The sequence below is a fragment of the Agelaius phoeniceus genome, chromosome 11, assembly GCF_051311805.1.
Source record: "Agelaius phoeniceus isolate bAgePho1 chromosome 11, bAgePho1.hap1, whole genome shotgun sequence".
NCBI classification, from domain to species: domain Eukaryota; kingdom Metazoa; phylum Chordata; class Aves; order Passeriformes; family Icteridae; genus Agelaius; species Agelaius phoeniceus.
The window spans coordinates 150113-174673 of NC_135275.1; the positions used below are offsets into that span (position 1 = coordinate 150113).

At 56.7% G+C, this 24561-nt stretch overlaps 1 protein-coding gene and 1 long non-coding RNA gene across 2 annotated transcripts; both read right to left on the minus strand.

The window, feature by feature from the left end:
- Nucleotides 1-2336: 2336 nt before the first annotated feature.
- On the minus strand, nt 2337-4480 carry LOC143695064 (uncharacterized). Its single transcript, XR_013183947.1, has 3 exons — nt 4242-4480; nt 3948-4026; nt 2337-3761 (listed from the first exon to the last, which is right to left on the minus strand). It is a non-coding gene; the product is annotated as an uncharacterized LOC143695064 (long non-coding RNA).
- A 16427-nt stretch (nt 4481-20907) lies between these two features.
- On the minus strand, nt 20908-23414 carry LOC129125069 (serine/threonine-protein kinase pim-1-like; the record flags this gene model as incomplete). Its single annotated transcript, XM_054640317.2, is given in 6 exon segments — nt 20908-21014; nt 21263-21439; nt 22085-22451; nt 22655-22705; nt 22825-23181; nt 23184-23414. Coding segments are annotated over 6 exon segments (1290 nt in total), but the record flags the coding sequence as incomplete, so codon positions are not given.
- Nucleotides 23415-24561: the final 1147 nt, after the last annotated feature.

Consider the following 24561-nt stretch of genomic DNA (forward strand, 5'->3'; position numbering starts at 1 on the left):
GGCGGGAGGGGATCCCTGCTTGGAGTTCCAGGGGTGCTTTATGGGCCAACACACCCGAGGGGTCCAGGCACCAAGAACCAAGAACAAAGCAGGGTCCAGGGTTTTATATGGGACAAGGGAGGGGGAGCTTTGGTGTCGCCATGATATTTTCTGAAACTGAGAAGCTGAGAAGCCTCACAGCAAAAGAAAAACAATAATTATCTGCTGCTGTGGAATGCAACAGGTGCATCTTTGATTGGTCCATGTTGGTTGTTTCTAATTAATGGCCAATCACAGTCAGCTGGCTTGGACTCTGACAGTCATGAGCTTTTGTTATCATTCTTTTCTATTCCCTGCTTGCCTTCTGATGAAATCCTCTCTTCAATTCTTTTAGTATAGTTTTAATATATCATTTTCTTTTAAGATAATATATATCATCAATAATAAATCAGCCTTCTGAAACATGGAGTCAAGATTCTCGTCTCTTCCCTCGTCCTGGGAACCCTGCAAACACCACCGCACTTTGGGCCTGAGGGCCAATGGGCAGAGGGAACAAGGGTGGTGCAAAGGTGGGACAAAAGGGCAACAACCAACTGGGATTCAGGGGAGGAGCTGCAGGGAACGGGAACCAATAGGAAGGCAGGAGTGGGGAACATTCTAGAACTGGGGAGGAGAACAAGGATGATGTAACTTGGGTCATCAACATGTAAGGGACACGATGCCACCAGGACACACACCAGGGGACAATGTCACCACACCTGTGGGGACGCTGCCACCAGGACGCCTCCAGTGACACCCAGCATGGGCCCACATGGCCCCTGTGGGTGACACTGACCCTTGCCCTGTCCCCAGGGGCGGTTGGGGTCCCCTGAGCGCGGTGGCCCTGGGACACCCTGGTGGCTGTCACTCACTCCTGGGCCACTTGTCACCAGCTGAACAAGTTCCCATCCTGCCCTGGTGGGTGGTGACATTCGTCTGGGACACCACAATGGTGGCAGGGGGGACGTGGTGACAGGAACTGCATCAGGCAGCGCCATGGCTGAGATGAAGGTGCTGGTGGCACTGTGGTGGCACAGGTGGTGGCCTTGATGCTGTCCCAGTTCATGTCCCCATCCATGATCATGTCCTCCCATGTCACCATCCATGGCTGTGTCCCCCCATGTCCCTGTCCATGGCCACTTCCAACTCAGGTCCCCACCCAGGGCTGTGTCCCCACATGTGCCCATCCAAGCCTTAGTTCAATGTCTGTATTTTTACCCCAATTTCAGGGCTTTCAAAGGTATGAACAGAAACCTTTGTGCTTGAAGGCAAAACCAAAAGGATTTATGTGTCCCTGCCAGAAGAGCATCCACGTGCTTGGGTGGGTGGGAAGAACCTTTTTTGGAGGGGTTTCCAACCCCACTGTCTCCAAAATCATGGGTTTTGCCCCAGTCTGACCCGATTTGGTTGTAGAAGATGCCTGTGGGGCAGAGAGAATTAAAATGATGGATTTGTATTGGAGAAGACCTCCAAGGCCACCCAGCGTTACTTGATGCCACCAGGAAGACGCAAGAAGTGAGATTTTTCTGGGGTCAGAAGTCGACAAATCTGCTCCATGTCGCTATAGGACATGAAACAACACGAGCGCACACACCACTGTTCTCAAGGTGAAAAAAGGGAAGTTTATTTCCTGACTCCAACATTTATAGTTTTCCAAAAGTGACAGTGGATTGGAGGGTGACAGTGCCACCTCTCCAATGACACTGGACAAACTAACAGTCCATCAAATTTCTTCTCCTCCATAAAAGAATGCAAAACAATAAGTTATTTACAGGAAGTATGTGAGAAAGTTTGCTACAAGAATGTAAACATCAGAAGGCTTAGAAAAATCTTCAAAAGTCAGGGCGACAGCTCTCCACAATGGATTTCTGATGTTGGTCTGTGGATGTGTCCAGGTGCTCATGGGGAGCCAGGAGCCAGCCAGGTGTCTTCCTAACACAAATCAGCAGCACCACGGATCACCAGGGCTCTGCCCAACGGGGTCACTGGGGATCATCCAGTGCTGATCCTCCAATGAGGGATGGAGCTGTGGAGCTGGAGCAGCACACAAAGCTCTTCCCGCCCTGGGAGCACTCCCACAGCTTCCCTCAGTGCTGGATGAAGCGGTCCAGCTGGAGAAAGATTGATTGATTGTCCTTCTCGGACGTCCCGGCCGGCTGTCCAGCACCGCTAGCAGTAGGGGGGCACTATCCCGATCTCCGTGGTTCGGGACAGCACCTAAGGCAAACGCTCTGTGCTGTGACAGCAGTGTTACCTTGTGGCAGGACGTGGCTTGGCTTATGGCTACAGTCAGCAGAAATAAGAGAGCGCTCTCCAGCTGTGGTGAATCCAGGTTTATTGGGTCCCAGGGGAAACCGACAACCAAAGAGAGCCAGGGGGAAGTTGCAACAGCTTATAAGGAGGGAGGGACACAGGGGAGGAGTCAGTCCTTGGACGGATAGGGTTTCAGAGGGGAGTGGGATACAAAAGATTGACTTAGGGAAAACCCCAATGGGGATTTGAGGGTGGGGCCCCAGCCCCTGAGCCAATCACTCGATGCTCTAGCTGAAAGTTTCTAGAGAGTTCTAGAGAGAAGGGTGGGAGCGCCGAGTGACGGACAGGGCACCGGGGAGGGATTTGAGGAAGGGTACATTAATCTCCAAGGCAACTGGGGAGGAGTTGGGATAACTGGCAGCATAAAGGAGGAAAGGGAGAACCAGGGCACAACTATTGCATGATAGGGGGAACAGAACAGTCCAACTTATACAGACAACACAACAGCTGGATGCGTTGGTGTTGGGTCAAGGCTGACCTCTTGGAGAAGCTCTTCCCACAGCAGGCACACTCATAGGGCCTCTCCCCGCTGTGGATGTGCTGGTGGGCACTCAGGTGGGAGCTCGTCCTGAAGCTCTTCCCACACTCCCCACGCTCGTAGGGCCGTTCCCCCGTGTGGCTCCTCTGGTGGGCAGTCACTTCATAGCTGGTCTTGAAGCTCTTCCCACACCTGGGACACTCGTAGGGCCTCTCCCTGGAGTGGATGAGCTGGTGCCTGAGGAGACTGCACTTGTCCCTGAAGCCCTTCCTGCAGTCGGGGCAGCGGAAGGGCCTCTCCTCTGTGTGAGTGCACTGGTGATGGAGGAGATTGGAGGTGACCTGAAACCTCTTGCTGCATTCATCACACTCGTAGGGCCATTCCCTGTGTGGCTCCTCTGGTGGAAAATCAGGCTGGATTTGGCTCTGAAGCTCTTCCCACACTCAGGACATCCGTAGGGCCTCTCCCGGTGTGGACGCACTGGTGGCAGATCAGGTTGGAGTTGTGGCTGAAGCTCTTCCCACACTGCCCACACTCATAGGGCCTCTCCCTGGTGTGGATTCCCATGTGGGAGTTCAGGCGGGAGCTCCACCTGAAGCTCTTCCCACACTGTCCACACTCATAGGGCCGTTCCTCTGTGTGGATTCTCCAATGGTTGATCAGGGATGATCTCCACCTGAAGCTCTTCCCACATTCTGAGCACTTGTGGGGCTTCTCCCCATCCTGAAGCTGCTCCCCCCAACTCCGACCTGTGGTCACCTTCCTGGCTCAAGGTGGGTCTTTCTTCCTCAGATCCCCGTGATCTGCGTTTGCAGCCCCTCCTTGTGTGGGATCTCCAGGACTTTTTCCTCACCGTTGGATTCCTGTGCCCTGGAGCCACTCCAAATGGCCTCAGCCACCAGGTTCTGCTGTGGGGATTTGTCCTCCCTGCTCTCCATCCTCAGCTCCTTCCCTGGGGGAGGAAGGACAAGGAGAGGATGGGATTTGCCTCCGTGCCACAGGGAAGGGGAAGGAGATCCCCCCAGTGCATCCCTGGCTGGACAGCATCAGCAGTGAGGCTGTCCTGCAGCCGGGGGCCGTGCTGGGCTGGGAGATGGAGCAGGAGAGAGGGGGAAAGGGGCACTGACTTCCTCCTCACCTGTCTGGGTGTCCTGGGGCATCTTCTTCTTCCTCGCAGTCGCCTCCTCCACCTGGCCAAGGTTTGGGAATGGGAAATCCTGGTTTGGGTGGCAAAACAAGGGCTGAGCGTGTCGGGTTTGATGGTCCCGGTGCCCAAGTGCAGCTGGAGAAGTCAGCGCCCCTTTCAGCCTCGGGGGGCCCGGACCCCGCTCATCCCCAGCCTCCCCCACCCCTCCAGGCTGCCGGGGGTCCCTCTGCACCGGGATCGCCCCTCTCCGCCATGGATTTGGGGCGACTCCCCCTCCCCGCCCACCTGCGGCTTCCGGAGGGGGCGGAACCGGGGCAGCCGCGGCCCGAGCGGGGGAACCGCGTGGGGTTGGTGCTGCGGCTCCTCCTCCCGCTGCTCCTCTTCCTCCTCCTCTGGCCCTCCTCTTCTTCCCGCTCCTCTCTCTCTCTTTCCCTTTCCTTTTCCTCCTCCTCTGTCCCTCCTCTCCCTCCCGCTCCTCCTCCGCTCCCGGCCCGGCCCGGGCAGTGCCGGCACCCAAAAGCAGCCGCGCTCTGCCCTGGGGGGGTTCCAAAGCGGCCCCGCCACGCCCGGCACTGGGAGCGATACCGGGAGCACTGGGAACGATGGTGAGAGCAGCGGGCAGGAACTGGGAGCGCTCTCCCTGCCGGTCCCGCTCTTACTGGGAGCACTGGGAACGATGGTGAGAGCAGCGGGCGGGAACTGGGAGCGCTCTCCCTGCCGGTCCCGCTCTTACTGGGAGCACTGGGAGGGAACTGGGAGCAAACAGCGCCCGGACGCGGCTGCAGCCGGCGGGGGCGGGGCCTAATCTGAGGGCGTGGTTATGCAAATCATGGAGCGATCGCGCGCTGGGATTGAGTGGCCGGGAGCAGGGCGGGATTTGCACGGTCACGTGAGGGCCGAGGGGGGCCGGAGCGATGGCGGCGGCGTCCGGGGAGAGGGAACCGGGAATGGGGACAGGGAATGGGGAATGGGGACAGGGAAAACGGAATGGGGACAGGGAATGGGGATGGGGAATGGGGATGGGAGATGGGGAATGGCGAATGGCAAATGGGAGTGGGGACCGGGAATGGGGAATGGGGAATAGGAATGGGAATGGGGACGGGGAATGGGGACAGGGAATGGGAATGGGGACCGGGAATGGGAATGAGGAATGGGAACGGGGACAGGGACAGGGAATGGGGGATGGGGACAGGGAATGGGGAATGGGGACAGGGAATACGGAATGGGGACAGGGAATGGGGATGGGGGATGGGGAATGGGGATGGGAGATGGGGAATGGCGAATGGCAAATGGGAGTGGGGACCGGGAATGGGGAATGGGGAATAGGAATGGGAATGGGGACGGGGAATGGGGACAGGGAATGGGAATGGGGACCGGGAATGGGAATGAGGAATGGGAACGGGGACAGGGACAGGGAATGGGGGATGGGGACAGGGAATGGGGAATGGGGACAGGGAATGGAGCCCATACTGGGAATGGAGCAGGACGGGACTGGGAGTGGGGTGATGCGGGAATGGGTGGAGGAAAGGGGAGTGACAGCAGGGAGGGGGGTATCCGCTACAGGGGACACCAGGAAGCGGGACAAGGGGACACAGGGACAGTTCTAGGCCAGGAGGTCCTTGATCAGCAGCCCCAGAATCTCCACCAGCATCTTCCAAAGCACCTGGAGCCGCTCGGCCTCATGTCCCCAAAGCCCTGAGCAACCTCCAAGTCCTTCCCAGGAATTCTCAGCTCCCTCGGACCCAGCATCCCCCACACCTCTGGAACAGCCCCCCACTTCTCAAGCCCCATCTTAGTTCAACATCTTTATTTTTACCCAGGTTTTGGGTGTTTGGAAAGAATGAAGAAATGTGAAAAGAAGACCCAGGCCATGAGGAGCCAGGAGGATGTGGAGCCCCCAGCCAGGTGTCTTCCCAACAGGGATCACCGGCACCACGGATCACCGGGGCTCTGCCCACCGGGGTCACTGGGGATCATCCAGCGCGGATCCTCCCGTGGGGATGGAGCTGGAGCAGCGCACGGAGCTCTTCCCACACTGGGGGCACTGGCAGGGCTTCCCTCAGTGCTGGCTGCATTGGTGTTGGGTCAAGGCTGACCTCTGGGAGAAGCTCTTCCCACACCCGGTACACTTGTAGGGGCTGTGACATCCCAGGAACAGGGCTGGGATGAGCTCTGGTGCCTGGGACATCCCCAGCAGCAGCGGGGCTGGGATGGGCTCTGGTGCCTGGGACATCCCCAGCAGCAGCAGGGCTGGGATGGGCTCTGGTGCCTGGGACATCCCCAGCAGCAGCAGGGCTGGCTGTGATGCTCTCCAGTGCCTGGGCCATGCCCAGGGGTGCTGCTGGCTGGGGTTGGGTTGGTGCCTGTGCAGTGCCCAGGGCAGGGTCACAGCGGGGCAGCTCTCAGTGTCCCCAGCAGGCCACGCTGTCCAGGGCAGCCATGCCAGCGCTCACTGCGCACTCGGGGCAGGCTGGGCTGGACGGGGCTCGGGGCACAAACGCCGCCCCCGGGGCTGGGCTCTGCTCCTGCCTCTGGGGCCCAGCCCCTGCTGGCAGCGCCTTGGGCAGGGCACGGGGCTGCTGCTGGCCCAGGGGGACAGGCCTTGCCCCCTGCCAGCTGCCCGGGCCCCTCGGGTGCCTGTGCCACAGCCCTGTGCCTCCTGTCCCCGCTACTCCCCGCCACCTCCACTCCCTCCATCAAAGCCCCACTCAACCTCTGCACTGTGACCTCTGGAAAGAACAAAAGAACAGAAAGAAAGAATGAGAGAGAAAAAGGAAAAAGGAAAGGAAAGGAAAAAGGAAAGGAAAGGAGAAAGGAAAGGAAAGGAAAGGAAAGGAAAGGAAAGGAAAGGAAAGGAAAGGAAAGGAAAGGAAAGGAAAAAGGAAAGGGGAAAGGAAAAAGGAAAGGGGAAAGGAAAAAAAGTAAAAAGAAAAGAGAAACATGTAGCCATTTGGCCCTGCCTGGATGCCAGGCACCCACCAAAGCTGCTCTCTCACTCCCCTCCAGAGATGGACAGGAGAAAAAACAGAATGAAGGCTTCATGGCTTGAGTTAAGGACTGGGACAGATCATTCAGCAAATGCCATCATAGGCAAAACATTTTTGAAATTACAGGTATTAATTGAATTTCTTTCTATCCAGATCAGGGCAGGATAGTGAGAAGTAAAATAAAGCTTCACAAACACCTTCTGCCTGTTCCTCCCTCCTTCCCAGCTCTGCTCCTCCCCCAGTGGTGCAGGCAGACAGGCACTGGGGGCTCTGCTCCGTTCATCACCCGTTGTTCCTCCTGCTGCTCAGGGAGAGGAGTCGTTCCCCTGCTGTGCCAGGGGTCCCTCCTGGAGACACTTCTCCATGAACTTCTGCAGGGTGGGTGTGACCGTGGTCACAAGGGTTTTCAGGATGAAGAAGAGACAAGAGTGTTGACTCTATGATTAGAAGGCTTGATTTATTATTTTATGATATATGTTACATTAAGACTATACTAAAAAGAAATAGAAAGGAAAAGAAGCTAGTTAAGCTAAGAATAGAAAAGAATGAATAACAAAGGTCTGTGTCTCAGACAGAGAGCAAGAGCCAGCTCTGCCATGAGTGGTCAGTAAATCCAAACACCCACAGGAGACCAATCACGGGTCTACCTGTTGCATTCCACAGCAGCAGATAACCATTGTTTACTTTTGGTTGCTGAAACTGCAGCTTCTCACAAGGAAAAATCCTAAGAAAGGATTTTTCATGAAAGATGTCTGCGACAGGTGAGTTCATCTCACGGACAGCAGCTCTTCACAAACTGCTGCAGCTGCCTCACTCTCCCAGGGGCTCACAAGTCCTGCCAGGACCCTGCTCCAGCGTGGGCTCCTCTCTCCACGGCTTTGCAGGTCCCTGCTGGGTCCCTGCTCCAGCACAGGTTTCTCATGGGGTCCCAGCCCCTGCTCAGGCACCCCCTGCTCCAGCACGGGCTCCTCCAGGCGCTGCAGGTGCATCTCTGCTCTCCGGGCCCTCCATGGGCTGCAGGGGCCCAGCTGCCTCCCCAGGGGCTGCCCAGGGAATCTCAGGGCAATCAGCTCCAGCCCCTGGAGCAGCTCCTGCCCCTCCTCCTGCCCTGCCCTGGGGTGTGCAGAGTTGTTCCTCTCACGTGTTCTCACCCTGCTCTTCCCTGCTCACAGTTACACCTACACCATCACCCATTTTCCTAAATCTCTTACCCCAAAGGTGTTACCACCATTTCCAACTGGCCCAGCCTTGGCCAGCGGCCGGTGCATCCTGGAGCTGGCTGGAATTGACTCTGTGGGACACAGAGGAGCAGCTGCTTCCAGCAGCCTCTCACAGAAGGTGCTCCTAGAGCCCCCCCTTACCAAAACCTGGCCATGCAAACCAAGTATAAGCATGGTAGGGTTTTTATTACCATTATTAATTCTTCTTTTTGCTATTGTCACTATTATTGCCCCTGTGATGTCACACTGCCCCTGTGAGGTCACAGAGCCAACTCTATGTCACCTTGTCATACAGCAGTGCTGTGAAATCACAGAAGACTGATATCCCAAAGTCATCCTGTCATGTCACAATCTGTTTTGTGACGTCACAGCCTGCTCTATGATGTCACACAGCCACCAGGTGATGTCACAACCCACCCTCTGATGCCATTGAGCCACCCTCTATGATGGCAGACTCTGCTCTATGGCCTCATAATATGCTCTGTGACGTTACAGCCAGCTCTGTGATGTCACAGCCAGTTCTGTGATGTCACCACCCCCTCAGTGATGTCACAAAATCCTCAAGAACTCAGTTCTAATAAAACACTGAAGTTTCTTGTACTTTGAAGAGATCCCTGTCAGGGACACAGCTGAGAAAGCGTCCCCAGGTTCCAGCTAGAGCAGAACACTGCAGGCAGTGATGCCAGTTGGCACAAGCAAGGCAAAGGTGTCTCTGGTGCTGAGCACACCTGGATGTGTTTGAGGAATGCAAGGGGCCAAGGCCTGAGCCCCAGGGCCTGGCCAGGCAGATCCTGTCCCTCCCTCCTTGCTCAGGGCTCTTCCCGGGATGGGCACTGGCATGTGGGGATGTGCAATGCCAGGGGCAGGAGCGTGGGGCGGCCCCTGCCAGGCTGCTGAGCAGGGACAAGGAGGCAATGAGGCCCCAGGCCTGCAAGGGTCACTTGTCCCCTCCTGGCCCCAGGCCCAGCAGCCATGGCCAAAGTGCTGCCCAAGCTGGCTCTGGCAGGGCTGTCTTGCAGCTGCTGCCCATCCCTGTGCCCTGTGCAGCCCAGGCTGTCCCACGGTGTCCCTGCCCTGCGCCTCTGTCCCTGCAGGCTGTGGGCATCCCCCGGCTGCCCCACCTGGCTGGGCCCTTCCTTTGCTGACAGTTCTGCCTGGCCACTGCATGGTGTTTGCAGGGATTGAGCAATTAGGGCAAAGCTGTATCGCACTGTCTGTAAGGGGAGGAGTCCCTTAATAAGTACAGTAGGATATGATATAATATAGAAAAATAAAGCCATGGATCAGCCTTCTGCAATCATGGAGACAATGCTAATTATTACCTGGCTGGGAGCCTGCAACAACAGGCAAACACTGCAGTACTGATAAACAGAGGTAGAGCCAGGGGAGGGAGGCAGGTGGAAAAGGCTTTGTGCTGTCCCTGCTCTGAGGGGATGCTCAGCACGGCCTGAAGGTCTGCACATAGGAGAAAACAACAATGAACACAGAACAGCCAAATGATAAACAGGCACAAACAGCAAGAAGCCCAAGTTCCCTGGGGTTGGAAGTTTGAGGATCTGGGGGATTTCACAGAAGAACTGGCCCAGGGCATTGCCATGGTACAGGGGCAGGGAAAATGTATTGGCCATGTGCAGCAGAGCAGTGAGAAAGCCCCTGGCCCAGGCAGCTGCTGCCATGTGGGCACAAGCTCTGCTGCCCAGCAGGGTCCCGTGGTGCAGGGCTTTGCAGATGGACACGTAGCAGTTGGTGCACATGAGGGTCAGGAATGAAAGCTCTGCTGTGATAAAGAACAAAAAGAAAAAGACCTGTGCAGCACATCCAGTGTAGGAGATGGTGCTGGTGTCCCAGAGGGAATTGTGCATGGCTCTGGGCACAGTGGTGCAGATGGAGCCCAGGTCAGTGAGGGCCAGGCTGAGCAGGAAGAAGAACATGGGTGTGTGCAGGTGGTGGCCGCAGGCTACGGCGCTGATGATGAGTCTGTTGCCCAGGAGGGCAGCCAGGGAGATGCCCAGCAAGAGGCAGAAGTGCAGGAGCTGCAGCTGCCCCGGCTCTGCCAATGCCAGCAGGAGGAAGTGGCTGATGCAGCTGCTGTTGGACATTGGCTGTGGCTGCACGTGGGCACCTGTTCATGGAGAAAAGGACAGTGAAGGGTTAGAGGAGATACCTGTAACCAAAATCAAAGCCAATTCCCACACACCCTCCTTTGTAACACACACGGACATGCTCTTGTGTTTCAGAGTTCTGATGTTTTCTTTTTAAGCTCCTACCATGGACTTCCTGGTACTCTTGGATATCAGAAACCCTGAGCATTTCTGCTGCCCTCTGGTAGAACAGAGTGATTTCCCTGAGGCAAGATAATGAGTGCAGACTGGGGGCAGATGATCTGTCACTTCATTCTGTTTGCAGTTCCTCTGGGCTTTCACTTTTCTCAGCTGGAGGATGTTCACACTCCCACGTTCCTCTTACAAATGCCCAGGTACTGTGAGAGCAGATGGATCCAGCAGAGCCCAGCTCCACTTTTGTAGCCAAGGACTCACGTTGCTCATTCCACCAACCCAGCAGCATTTTCAGTGTCACAACACCTCTGCCTTTGCCCATGGATCTTATCACTCAGAGATGCTCCAGGACAGGTTTGCACGCTGGGGTGAAGCTCCCAGCCTGGACTGAAATCTCAGAGGGACTTGCAAGTGTCCTTCTGCTGGCATTGGCTGAAGGGAGATGCAGCTCCTTCCCTGGCTGCCCTGACAGCATTGCCCAGAGCCGGGCAATGGGGATAGCGTCACCCTGAGCCAGCTGTGCCCCTCCAGAGCCTCCAGGGCCAGGCAGCTGCTCCCAGCCCTGTGCTCTGCAGAGGGAACTGGGCCCGGGGCTGCAGAGCTGCCCCACGGCTCTGCTGCAGCTCTGCCTGCACAGGAGGGGCTGCACACCTTGGAGCCCCGGGCCTGAGGGCAGAGGCTTGGCTGGGGCACAGGAGGGAGGGGGCTTGTTCAGAGGGAGGGGCTGCACTGCAGGGGATCCTGTGCACATCTCTCAACTCTCCCTGCCACAGCATTGCTGGGTTCTGTTTTCTCTCCTTCCCTGATCTTCTCTCTGCTTCCTGGAGATTTTCCTCCTGCAGGTGTTTCCCTGTGCCTGATCTCTCTGTGCCAGCACTCACAGAGCCCAAAGCTCTGTGCACTCTCCTTGGCCTGACAGAACCCTGCCTGTTTGCAGGGCACTGCCTGGGGGCAGCTTCTCTTTGCAGCTTGCAGAAAGGACAGCTCAGACTGAGCCTGATGGCTCCAGCAAAGCTGCTGCTGCTGCTGTCCATGGGCAGAATGGCTGAAGGCACATTAGGGATCTCCTGTGAGCCTGCTGGTCACTAAAAGGAACAGTTTGGTGGTCTCAGGCACCACTTGCCAAAATTCATAACTAATAATTCATAATCGTCCTTTAATAATTATCCTCCCTCCCTGCCACTCTCCAGTAATAGGAATCTGAAGACAAAGTCTTAGGAAATTGCCTCATTTTAATCAAAATCCTTGTCTTGCAAATATTCTTTGACTGATCACCATGTGAGAGCTTCATGAGCATTTCAGCTCCCCTGCAGCAGAAATCCTCAGAGATGCACTGCCAGAGTCTGCAGGCATTGGGATGTTGCAGCTTTAGGAGATCAGTGCAGGAGCTGCAGCTGCATTGTCCTGCAGCCAGAGGTTGCTGTGCCAAGGGCTGGCAGTGATTGTGCCCCAGGCACTTCCCAGCCCCTTCCCAGCCCTGCCTGCTTGAAGCTCTCTGTGCCTCTGTGCTGTGCCCGGGCTGGCTGCAGGCAGTGCCCCAGCCCTGCTGGGCTGTGCACAGGAGCTGCTCCTGCCCAGAGCTGTCTCTCTGCAGCTCTGCTGCCCTTGCCAGGAGCTGCCTCTGGGCCAGGAGCCCGGCCCAGCTCAGCAGCACAGACACAGCACAAGGACTTTAGGAGCCTCTGGGCCTTTGTGCTGAGGCCCTGAACATCAGTCCCTGAGAGGGAGCTGAAGAAGCCTCTGCAGAACTCCAAGTCACAATCCAACTCCAAAGTTTCTGGGACTTGTAGTGGCTCCCACTGAGGGACACGACAGAGAAAGTGTCCCCAGGCCCCAGGCAGAGCAGAGAACTGGAGGCACTGATGGCAGCTGGGGACAAAGAGAAGCCAAGGCTTGGTGCCCTGGGGCACAGCAGGGTCTGTGCCAGCAAGGGCTGGGAGGAGACACCTTGTGCTGAGGCCCTGGGGCCTCCTGGCCCAGCCCCAGCCAGGCTGGGCACTGTCAGCCCCTTGTCCTGCCCTCTGCATCCCCCCCTAGCCCACATCCCAGTGGCCTCAAGGATCTGCTGCAAGGAGTCCCTGGGGAGCCTTGCTCAGCAATGGCCCTGGCGGCTCCTGAATGCTCCCTGCAGGGGCTGCAGCTTTTTCAAAGGACTTGGGGTTTGCCTTTGGCCTTGCAGTCTCTGAGAGCTTTGTGCAATCATGGCCTCCAATTACCTGCTGTAATTAGTCCCTGCAGAGGCTCTGTCAGTAACACCACTCAGTGGGGCTCATGAATGCTTCAAGGTACTTCAGTTCTTTTAAGGTACTTGGTGTTTCCCTTTGGATCCAGACTCTGGGAGAGCTTTGTGCAATCATGGCCCCAATTATCTGCGTTAATGAGTCCCTGGAGAGCTTTGTACTGACACTCAGTGGGGCTCATTAATGCTCTGAGACACTCAAGGTGTTGAAGGTACTTTGGATTTTCCTTTCCACACTGAGTGTCTGAGAGGTTTTTGTGCCGTCCTGGCCACCAATTCTCTCCTCCAAGTAGTCCATGAGGAGCCTGTGTTGGACAGGGACCTGAGTGGGAGCCATGAATGCCTGGAGACACTTTGGGTGTTTCCTCTGACTCTGACTCCAGGCAAGGTTTGTGCAATCTCCTCCCAGGCCCTGAGGTTCAAGGGCTCAGCTCCAAATGCACAGTGAGGCTCATGAGGATCAAGCAAGTCCTGACAAACCATGGCTCTGCCTTGATTTCCCTCTGCTCCAGTGCATTTCATTAGGAGGGTTTCCTTTGAAAGTTATGGAGAAATAGCTCAAAGAGCTTCTAGGAAATATGTATTCCTATTTTAAAGGGTGTCTTTTATTGCTTTTCTTATTACACAAGAGGTGACTGCAGCATTCGGTGACTGATATTGATGCAGGGACTGTCCTAAGGAGGTCTGGCCTGCTCAGAGAAGCTGTGCCTTGAGCTCTGAGCCAGTGTGGACAACCTTGCTCCACATTCCCCAAGCCCATGGTGTCTCTCCTCACTCACCTGGGAGCTGCTTTGCTTGGAGAAGTGGCTGCACTCAGGCAAAGAGGGATTTTCCTTCTTTGAGTTTTGAAGCCATCTAAAACTCCTGAGTTTCCCCATTGCAAACAGACATCCTCCTCAAGTGTGTGCCAAGCCCAAGGTGGCACCAAGAGCACTCCAGCCCTGCCCTGGGCCAGCTGTGAGGGTGGATCATCATCCCAACAGGCAGTGGGCCATTGCAAGGGGCTGCTGCCATGGACACTGCAGGGACCCCAGGGCTGGGTTTGGGTGCCATGGCAACCGCCATCAGTTCAGGTTTCCTTGGAAAGCAGCCCCAGGAGCCATTTCTGCAGCCAGGTTCCATGGCCCCGTGCCTGCAGAGCTGCTGCTGCCCTGGGCTGCCATGGACATCCTGAGGACAAAGCGGTGCCAGGGCTGTTCCAGGTACAATTGCAGTGACACTGGTTGGTGCCAGCAGGTGCCATGGCAACGGCCACGGGGACCCGTTCCTTGGTTTGGTGCCATGGCAAGCAATGCCCGGAGCCGTTGTGATGGTTGGTGGCCATGGAAAGCTGCCCTGGGGCCCCTTGCTCAGGGCTGGTGTCAGTGCCCAGAGCCAGAGGGGATCCCTTGCTGGGGGCTGTGCCATGGCCACCTGCCCTGTGCCGCACTGGCCGCTCAGGCACCAGGAACCAGCAGCCAAGGGCACTGCCAGGGCCAAAGGCCAGGTCAGCCAGACAGAAAGGGGCAGGGCTGGGCACTGTTTCCATGGCAAGCGGCACTGGGGGGGACACCTGGGGCACCTGGCCTGGCAGTTGCCATGGAAAGCCCTGGCAGGCACTGAGGGCACAGCCCCTGGCACTGAGACACTGCTGGGCCAGGTGCTGAGCACAGCGCTGAGCACGCAGAGATGGTTTTGTTCTTGCTGAGCTGCAGCACAGCCAAGGCCTGTCCTGCCCCTCGTCCAGCCACGCTGGGGAGGGGCTGGGGCTGCGGGGGAGCTTGGCAGGGGACACAGCCAGGACAGGTGACCCCAACTGACCCCGGGCACAGCCCAGACCAGAGCACATCATGCTCAGGCTATGAAGGGGGGGAACAAGGAGCAAGGGGGGAATTTTGGAGGGAGGCTTTTTGCCTTCCCAGCTAACACTTAGGCAAGAGGGGGCCCAGTTTCACCAGTGGGCAGGGTCACTACCAAAGACACAGACACCAACTGAAGGAATTGTGGCATTTATATCATGCACAGCTGCAAAGAATTACAAAAGGATAAGCTCAGCAAAGCACATCATCATTAGAATTACAAAAGAAGCTCAGCAATCCATCAGAACTCATCATTACATTTTGATGACTAACCCCTTGGTCAAACACTAGAGGTGTTTGTGGCAGACAAAGATTCTGGCTGACTATCAAGGTACACCTACAGACATCAGTAGTGCTTCAGTGACACCGTTCTTCATTCTTTTTTCTCAATCTCCTTGGAGTTAGGAACAAGAATTCTGTTGTCCATGGAGCTGGCACCTTTTGAATTCCAGAATAATGCCCCCAGGCCCTTTGCTGTTCAGCTTTACCATGTTGTCTGGGGCTAACAAGGCTTGGGGGGCCCTTTCCCCTCTGGCTGGAAGCAGCCGGGTCCCAGTCCCTGAGGGGCTCCCAGGCTCCTGGATGCAATTCCTGTGCAAGTCCCTCAGTGTCACAGCAGCCTTCCCATGGAGCCCCGTGGATCAGAGCATTTGCCAAAGGGGCCCTTGGGGCAAACAGGGAGATTTGGTCTGGCAGCATGTGTAAAACAATATCCTGTCAGATCTACTTGTTTCTCACACACAATCCTTGGCTGCAGGGACACATTCCCATTGTTCCTGCCCAGCTTTCAGGACTCAGAGTTGTCTTTCCCAGGAGCTGCTCCTTCAGCTGCCTCGGGAGGGCCATTTGGCCTCCGGACCCACACTCTGGCTCCATTATTAGCACTGCTGCATCCAAACCCTTTATCTCCACAAACGGTGGTGATTGGAGCTGGAGCTCCTTTTTTCACAATCCTTCTCAAAATTGCAATATCAATAATTGTGCTACCCTGTCATGGGGTTGAATAATCCAATCCTGGTCACTATTGTTTCACAGAATTACTGTAATTTCTGCTTGATATTCTGCATCAATTCCTCCGCCATGACATGAACACTTTGCAAGGCCAAGCTCCAAGGGAGCAGTTACCAAAGCAAAGTGTCCTGGAGGAATCTGAATTCCTGTTTCAGTACTGATAGCTCTCATTGGTTTTGAATTTCTCCTCATTAATTCCAATGCATGAAGGCCCAGCCCTGCAGCCTCTGGGCTGGCCCTGCCAGGGGCCATCACAGCCAGAACAATTTCCCAGGCAGTCCAAGTCTCACTGCCCATGGTTGGATTTGCAAATTGGGGGCAGCCGTGCACAGCCAGGGGTTTCCATTTCCCCCGTGGGCCATTGTTAAGGGCATGGAGCACATCTGGGAGATGGGTTCTCCATGGGCAAAGGTTCCCATCTCCTCATTTTTTCAACTGCTCTTTTAACAACCCCTTCACCCGTTCAACCAATCCTGCAGCTTGTGCATGGTCTGGTACATGAAAAACCCTGCAGGCTTCATCCCTGTATTTTTCACAGCAACAGACAAAGCACTCTGCATCACAGTATCACCAAACCCTGGGAAAATAGCCAATTTCCTCCCTTCCTCCTTTTTTCATTGTCTACAATCTCACATAGTTGACCACTGACATTATGGTCCGGGCCAATCCTGTTCCGTAGGGTATTTAGTGTTACATCCCTGAGCAGCCAAAGCTACCAAATTAGTACTGTCAGCACTATTTCACATTATTATTATTTCATATGTAGATATACATATTGATATACATATAGACAGATAGATACAGACATATATATATAAAAAATATATATATAAATATACAGATATATATATATATTAAGGTCTTAATATACAAAAAATACATATAGTTAGTTATTATATTGATATTTCACTGGTACAAATGCAGCTGAGCTCAAGATTAAAACCTTCTTCTCTTGCTCCATGTGGGAGCATTCCAACAATAATTGTTCCTTCTGAAGCTGCTGTTTCCAATGGACTCTTAACAAATTCATCTTTGTCTGCCCAAACCCACAAGTCCTTTTCCTTTTCCATGTGCAGTTTTTGGATGCATTTGAAGACATCCAGGGCTGCAGCTTCTTTTACCCGACTGCCCCACTGCTCCCACGGGGCTCCCACCTCAGCCTACTCCAGAGCCAGGGAACTCCAGGGAAGGGCTTCCCATCTGGGAATTTCTGATGGCACTGATGCCTCACATTGACATTGAACAAGTGACATTTGGTTGGGATCTGGCCAGACTGGGCCAGTTTGGTTTGACCAGTGGCCAAAGTCAGCACCAAAGACACAGACTCCAACTGGAGGAATCAGTGTCATTTCCTGCAGTTCAGAGCAGCAAAGAATCACAAAAGGAGCAGCTCAGCAATGCACCCAACCATCCCCACCAAAGATTGCCTGCAGTGATTAAGAAAGATGCAGCAGCATTTCCCCTCAGCCTTTCCCATCCCCCAGATGCACACAGCAGCTGGGGAAGCTGTCACAGCCAAGGGCTGCAGAGCCACTCCTGGGCACTGGCAATTCCTGCAGGTGCCTCCAGCCCCAGCTGAGGCTCCAAGCCCGCTGGGAGAGGGCCCAGCTCTGACAGTGCTGCATGAACAAACTGACAGCACTGCTAGTGTGCCAACACCTGCTTTCATCCTCCTCTTGGCTCCCTCCCAAAGCCTGGCCAGGCCTCAAGGAGGAGCCAAGGCAGCTGACTTTGATCCTTCAGCCCCACACAAGGCCAGATGTCAGATTTCATGGCCTTCTCTGGCTTCTAAATACACAAAGGTCCATACAGGTTTCACTAAGGAGTGGCTACATCTATCACAGTGCTAATGACCATGCAGATCTCATCAGGGAGCAGATACAAAGATAACCTTTGCTTGGAAGGTTCATCCAGAGGCCACCTTGGGCTCAGGGCCTGCTGTCCAGGCCTCACTCAGGGCTGCTGTCCAGGCCTTGGCACTTCAGGGACGTGCTTTAGTGCTGGGCTTGGCACTGCTGGCTGAGCGGCTGCACTGGGTGAGCTCAGAGGGCTTTTCCAACAGAAAGGATTCTGTGATTCCATGATGATATCCGCTGCATTCAGCTGGGGCTATTTTAGCAGCATTACTTTGCTCCAGAAGTTCCCTCTTGCCCAGCTCCTGTGGCCTGAGGCTTCAGCTCCTTCAGCTCCTGGTGCTGAGCTGCTCATGCTGAACGAGAACACTCGGAGAGACGAATCCAGCCCATCCAATTCCTTCTGGGACATGGAGAGGGGAGGCTGTGTAAACAGGAGCATTGTTTGCTGTGGCCTCCTCTCTGCCCTTCACGCCTTTCAGCGCTTGGAACCAGCCAAGAGCTTTCTCCAAGAGTGCAATGGAGCAGCTGTTCCTGCTCGCGGGCCTGGCTCTTCCCAGTCTCTGTCCTTGCCTGCTTCTGTCCCTCTTGCTGTGCCCTCTGTTCCCCAGGGCTGGCTGGCTGCTGCCCAGGACTGTGGCACTGGCACAGATCCAGTGCTCCAGAGCCTCCTTTCCGTGCCCTTGGAGCTGCCTGGGCACAGCAGCCTTTTCCATCTGGAAGCTCCCCATGGACAGGGAGTGCCCAGCTGCGTTCCTTGCACAGCCTCCAGGAGCCCAGGGCTGCCATCTCAAGTCCCTGCTGGCACTGGGGGCTCCCAGGTGCCTCAGGCTGCTGTGACACCACTGCACACGGGAGGGAACGGGGGCAGGAGCTGTGCTGAAAGTCAGCTCCATCTGCTGCTGCTTCCGCTGCTGTGGGGTCATTTGTGCAGCCCTGGCCCAGAGTCAGGGATCAGATGCTGCCAGTCTCTTCCAGCCCTGGCTGCTCAGAGGTTGGGCCTTGGAGCCTCAGGTGGCCAAAGGCAGCTGCTGCTGGGCCCTCTGTGTGTGCCCGTGTTCAGCAGTGCTGCTCCATCAGTCTGTGCCCAGCAACGGGGAAAAGCCTCAGCCCTGCAGGGCCAGGAGCTGCCGGGCTCTGCCTGAGCAGCTCAGCCAGCAGCAAGGGAGCTCCTCCACACAGGAACCAGGAGCAAAGGACACTCCTTCTGTAGGACATGTTTTCTATTTAAAGGAAAAAAAGGAAAAAGAAAAAAAACTATATAAAATGTGAAAGATGAAAACAAAACCCAAGTGTTAGTGAAAAAGTTCTGAAACTTTGCATTAAGAGGTAAATGATCTTTTTTAAAGGGGAACTCAGTTATTTACATTGTAAATGTGCTGATGGCATGGATCCATCTTACTTATCCCAGCAGCCTTTTAAAAGATTTTGGGCTTTGTTTCCAACATTGCCATTTGAAATTGTGCTCAAAGCAAGAGGAAATTGCTTTGTGCCCTTCCCGCTCCAAGCAGGACTGGGAATGGAAACTCTGTCAAAGCCCAAATCCTTTAGAAGATGACCTTCCTTCTCAGCCTGGCAAGGAGCTGCACATTCCCTTTGAAACTGTCAGGGATTTCTTAGAGACACAAAGTGCCACTTAGGGCTTTTTGCTCTGGTTTGGCAGTGCAGAAGGGCAATTCTCCATCCATCAGCTCCAGACTGCACTGCCTCAGGAACACGGCCCACTCGCCAGCTTTGGCCCACTCAGGCACTTCTAGAGGAAGAAGAAAGTGCAATTGCACAATTCCAGCCAATCAAGAAGGAAGAATGGGACAGACAAACACCCTGTGCAGATCCAGGCGTTCAGCTGGGACTGTGGAGAGTTTGGGTTCTTGCCAATTGGATGTGTGTCCCCAGCTGCAATCTCTGGGCCTGCAGCAGAGTCTCACTCAGCTGCCAAAGCAGAAAGCTCAGGCGCTGTGCTCGCAAGGGGCTCGTCTGATGCAAAGCTGTCAGAGCAATGTGAGGGCAGAGCCAGCCCAGCTGGGCCCAGGGCTGAGCCCAGCAGAGCCCTGGCAGAGCCCAGAGCAGCCTCAGCAGCCGCAGAGCCCGGCTGCAAGGAGAGAAAGCAGAAAGTGCCCGTCAGCTGAGGGCTCCTGTCCCCTTGTGCCAAGGCCTGCGGTGCCCAGGCCATGCTGGCTGTGCCCAGAGCTGTGCCCAGAGCTGCCCATCCCTGCTGCCTTTGGCAGCAGAGCAGGAGGGCAGGACATGTGCCCAGCCTGCAGCCAGCCACGGCACATCCAGCCCTCAGCAGCTGCCCAGAGCAGGATGCTCCTGTGCTCGCTGCCATCTCCCAAAAGCTCTGATCCCACCCTGCCAAGCACACAGGGACCCACCTCACGCCAGCCACGGCTGCAAGAAAAGCTGCTCCCAAACCATGTCCTCAGCCTTCTCCAAGGCCACCGCCCATCCACGCCACAGCTGCTCCCAAGCACTTCCCCATCCGCACTGGACCACCTGGAACGCTTCCTCTGGAAAAACAAACAACACATTCTTGAAAAGAGATTAGAGACAAAAAGGGAAAACAAGAAAAACAGGAAAAACTCTTATCTCTGTCAGGGCCTTGAGGAAGGCCCAACTCCTACATGGTAGGGAAAAACCCAGCCATGGCTGAGGGAAGCCCACACTTTCTCACTCCCAGCACTGCCCCCAAAATCATGGTGATGCCAAAGCAAACAAGGGCAATGCAGCAGCCCAGCCCTTCGTTGCCTGCAGAGCAAAGCAGCCCATGCACAGCTTCTGGAGTCCCACCTCTGCTCCCAGCATGGGGCTTTGTTTGTGTCGGGCTGGCTGCCCCAGCCCCAGCCCCAGCCCAGGCCACGGTGGCTGCTGGGGGCTGTTGGCAGGGCCAGGAGCCCACTCCCATTTCGTACCCAGCCCAGCCCATGCTCCAGCCCTGCCAAAAGCAGCTGGGCAGTGACTGAAGAATGAGTTGCATCTGCCCCAGCAGAGGGGGAACCTTTGGTTCCCAGCCAGGCTGGGCCATGCCCAATCTGGCAGCATTTCCCCGGGTGGGGACTCATCTGCAAATTCCCTGTGGAGTCTGGCTTTGAAGAAGGTGCCAGAATCAAAGTCCATCACCTTCAGCCTCCAGTGGCCAGGCTGAGGAAGAGCTTCTCATCCTTGGTGCCATCCTGGCTGTCTCCAGCAGCAGCAGCAGCAGCAGCAGCATCCCCACCCAGTACAGCTTCTCCAGGGATGCCTGCTCCTTCCCTGGGGGGAGACCAGGCTCTCAGGGCTCTGCCCAGGGCCCCAGCTGTCAGGGAACCAGCACAAGTAAAACCAGCTTGGATGGCGGCCACCAGTGCTGGGCAGAGCAGCTCAGCTGCAGCACAGGGGCTGCGTGTGCCCATCCCATGACCCCGGTGCAGTGACACAGGCAGCACAAAAAGGTCTGGGTTCCTTTGCTTCTGATTGCCAAGGCATGTGTGGAGCTGCAACTTACCAGGGCCCTGGATCAAAGTGTGCCTGTGGCTCTCTCCCTTCTTCTACGGCCGAGGAATATCCTGCACCCAAGGATCACAGAACAGGTCTTCTAATGAGGGCCTTTTCAAGTCCAGCATGGATAAACACCGCCTGATCAGATCTTGGCACTCTGGGCAGAGAAACCAGAGACCGCCGGGCAGCTGGAGAAGGGTCCTGTTGGATTTGCCCCAGTATTGCCATGCCCAGGCCTTGCTGGATGTGCTCAGGGCTGGGCCTAAACTTTCCCATCAATTCCCTGTTTTGGAGGAGAGCAGGACATGTGCCACCTCCTCAGCAGCTGCCAGAGTGGGATGCTCACGAGCCCGCTGCTGGCTCCCAGCACTGGGATTCCCCCCGTGCCCAGAGAAGAGGATCCACCTTGAGAGAGCCCTTGTGGCAGCGGGAGCTGGCCCCAGCTGAGGTTCCGGCCCCTCCTGAAAGGGTGCTCCCCACAGACCATCTGGTGCAGCAGGATGCCCAGGGACCAGATCGTTGCTGCCTCGCCATGATACCAGCCAAAGTCGTTCCATTCCGGGGGGCTGTAGGACAGTGTTCCTATGGAATACAGATGGAGTTCAGCAGGGGGATGCTGCTGCTCCCAGAGCCTGGCCCCAGCATCCCTGGGCCTGCGGGGGCTGCCCCAGTGGCACACGGGGTGACCACTGCCCTCTCGCCAGCACCTGGGACTTGTGCACAAACTAAGGCTTGGAAAAGAAGCCACTGGTGTCAGAAGAGGGCAGAGGAAGCCCTGGCTAAGGCTGACCATGACATGCAAAGGAAAAACCCTCTCTGTGCTGGGGAAAACATGCCCTTATGCTCCCTGCCTGCATTGCCCCAAATATATTAGGAAGCAAAGGCAAACAGGGCGAGTGGAGCAGTCCAAGCCCTTCCTCTCGCCTGCACACCAAACTGGCTGGGGCACAGGTTCCACCCCCCTCTCTGCTACCCCCACTCACGGGGGTTTTGGTCGGGCTGGCTGCCCCAGCCCAGCCCCAGTCCTGGGCAGAGTGGCTGGCAAAGGCTGCCAGCAGGGCTGGAAGATGGCTCCCCACCCAGCCCCGCTCTAAAGCAACTCAGCTGAAGACTCAGTCCCCTGACTGGCAGCAAAAGGGAGAATCCCCGCTGCCACAGCCAGCTTGGGCTGGGAGTTGTTGGGCCATGAGATGCCAGCAGTGGGAGCACAGCCCTGTGTAGGCTCACCTGCAAATTGAGTGTAGGCTGTGACTTGCAGGTAGGTGCCACAGCCAAAGTCAATCAGTTTGGCCTGCCCAGTGGCCAGGTCAAGCACGATGTTCTCGGGTTTGATGTCGCGGTGCAGGACCCCGCAGCTGGTGCAGTGCCGCACGGCCTCCAGCACCTGGCGGAACAGCTCCCGCGCCACCTCCTCGGGCACGAACCGCCGTGACCGAATGACACGATGCAGGTCCTGACACTGCTCTGGCCGCTCCAGAACCATCACGATGTGGTTGGGCAGCTCAAGCCACTCCAGGAGCTGCACCACGCCGGGGAAGCCAGTGGACACCTTAGCCTGCAGCACGATCTCCAGCGGGGCCCTGCTGCCGTCGGGCTGCGGGAGGAGCACGATGCCCTCAGTGGGGCCGATGCCGTGCCAGGCCTGGGGAAGCCCTGAGCCAGCCCGGGATGCTCTGCGCCCTGCGCTGCGCCCACGCCCGCTCCCCCTCGAGGCGTCCTGGCGGCTTCCACCGTGCCGGGCCTCGGCTCATCCCCGCCCGGCAGCCCCGGCTGCTGCCCCTGGCCCCGCTCACTCACCAGCTCGCCCCAGTGCCGGACGCGGTTCCGTGGCACCCTCTTGATGGCCACCTGCAAGCCAAGGACAGCAGCGGGCTCAGCTCGCCGCCCGCCCTGCCCAGCCCCATCCTCCTCCTCCTCCTCCTCCTCCGCCCCCTCGTCCTGCGCCCGCCGCCGGCCCCGCCGCTCACCGGGGCGCCGTCCGAGAGCCGCGTGGCCGCGAAGACGCTGCCGAATCCTCCGCGCCCCAGCAGCGAACCCAGGCGGTAGCGCTCCTGCAGGGCCTCGTGCGCCGTCCCTGCGGGCGGGACGCGGCTGTAAGCGCTCGGCCCGGGGCCAGCAACGGCCCCCGAGCGCCCCTCAGCCGCCCCGGGCCGGCCATGCCCAGGCCTTCGCTCCTCGCAGCGCGGCACGGGAGGCTCGGGGCCGGCGGCCGCGCTGCCGAGCGGCGGAGCTCGGGCCGGGGAAGCCGCAGCGGAGGCGGCGGCAGCGGCCGCGCCGCCTGTGTCCTCCGCGGGCCCCGGGAGGAGCTGGGGCCGGGGCCGGGCCGGGACTGGAGCCTGCCTCGGGGCCGGGGCCGGGGCCGGGCTCGGGCCAGGCGGAGGCAAAGGGCGGCGATGCCGCCCCCGCACCCGGCACTGATGCCCGCCCAGCAGCGCCACCGCCAGTACGGCCAGAGCCGGGCGGAGGCGAGACCGCGGCGGGACGGGCGGGGCCGGGCACGGGGCAGCCCCGCCCTGGGCCGGGGGCGGGCCGGGGGCATGGCCCGGCCCGGCAGGGGGAGAGGGAGGCGGGGACACGAGAGGGAGGCGGGGAGAGGAGAGGGACGCCGGGCAAGGGACCCCGGGAGAAGGGTGCCCGACAGCGGGAAAGGGAGACACAGAGACGGAAAGAGAGAAAGACCAAGAAAGAGAGAAAGAGAAAGATCGTTCTAGATTATCTGCTCTTGCTGCTTCTGCCGCTGCCGCCGCTGCTGCTGCCGCCGCTGCCGCCGCTGCAACTGAAGCACCGGGGCCGTTCGTCCCCGTGTCCGTTCCCCGCTCGCCCCACGAGCCCCACGTTCGAGCCCCGCGCGCCCCGGGCACAGCCCCTGAGTCTGTCCAAACACGGGAACTTTGCAGCCTTGAGCCCAGGTGCAGAGCCCTGACTCCTGCACACTGGCACAGCAATCCCCTCGCTTGCTGCTCTGCATTGGCCTGGCTGAGGGGCAAACACTCTCGGGACACCTTCCCTTGGGCTAGGATTCCTACCTGAGCCCAACACTGCACTTACATCTCCAGTGTTGCCTTCCAGTAAAAACAGGGGAAGGAAAACTCAGTGTGGCTCATGGTATTTTAGAGTGTCTAAAAATCCCTAAGTCACCGATCTTAGAGGTGCAGTGCATCTGGAATTATTGGAATGGAGAAGTAGTGCAACATGGAAAAGGGGAGCATAGAAATAAATAGAGGAAAACATCTTGGATTGTTTCTTTCATTTTCATTTCACTTCTGGAAAGCTATTTCAGTTTTCCGGGAATCTTCTCCTGTCTGCTCTTCTCAAGAATCTCTCCTGGAGAACAAGGTCAAGCTTCTCTCACAAGATTTGCCACCAGGAAATTATGCCACTGGTGAAGTTTCCATTGTGACTGTTTGTGCTAGTTTATGGCAAATTTTGGGAGGAAACCTCAAAAAGGGGTCAGTCTAGAAAACAAGTTCAAGTGGCCTCTCCTCCTACTAGTTCCAGAAAAAACTTCCCTGGAGAAAAGTGAAAAAAACCCCAGTTTATTTATCAAGTAAAGTATTCCCAAGCATGAAAAATGAATAATATTAAATAAAACCTCTGACAGTGCTGAAGAGATGGCAAATTCAGAAAGTCCTTTTTGTGGGTTGTAGTTGGCTCACTTGGTCTCTTCTAAGTCCCTCTGGTGCTGGAATGCAGCGTCCCAGACC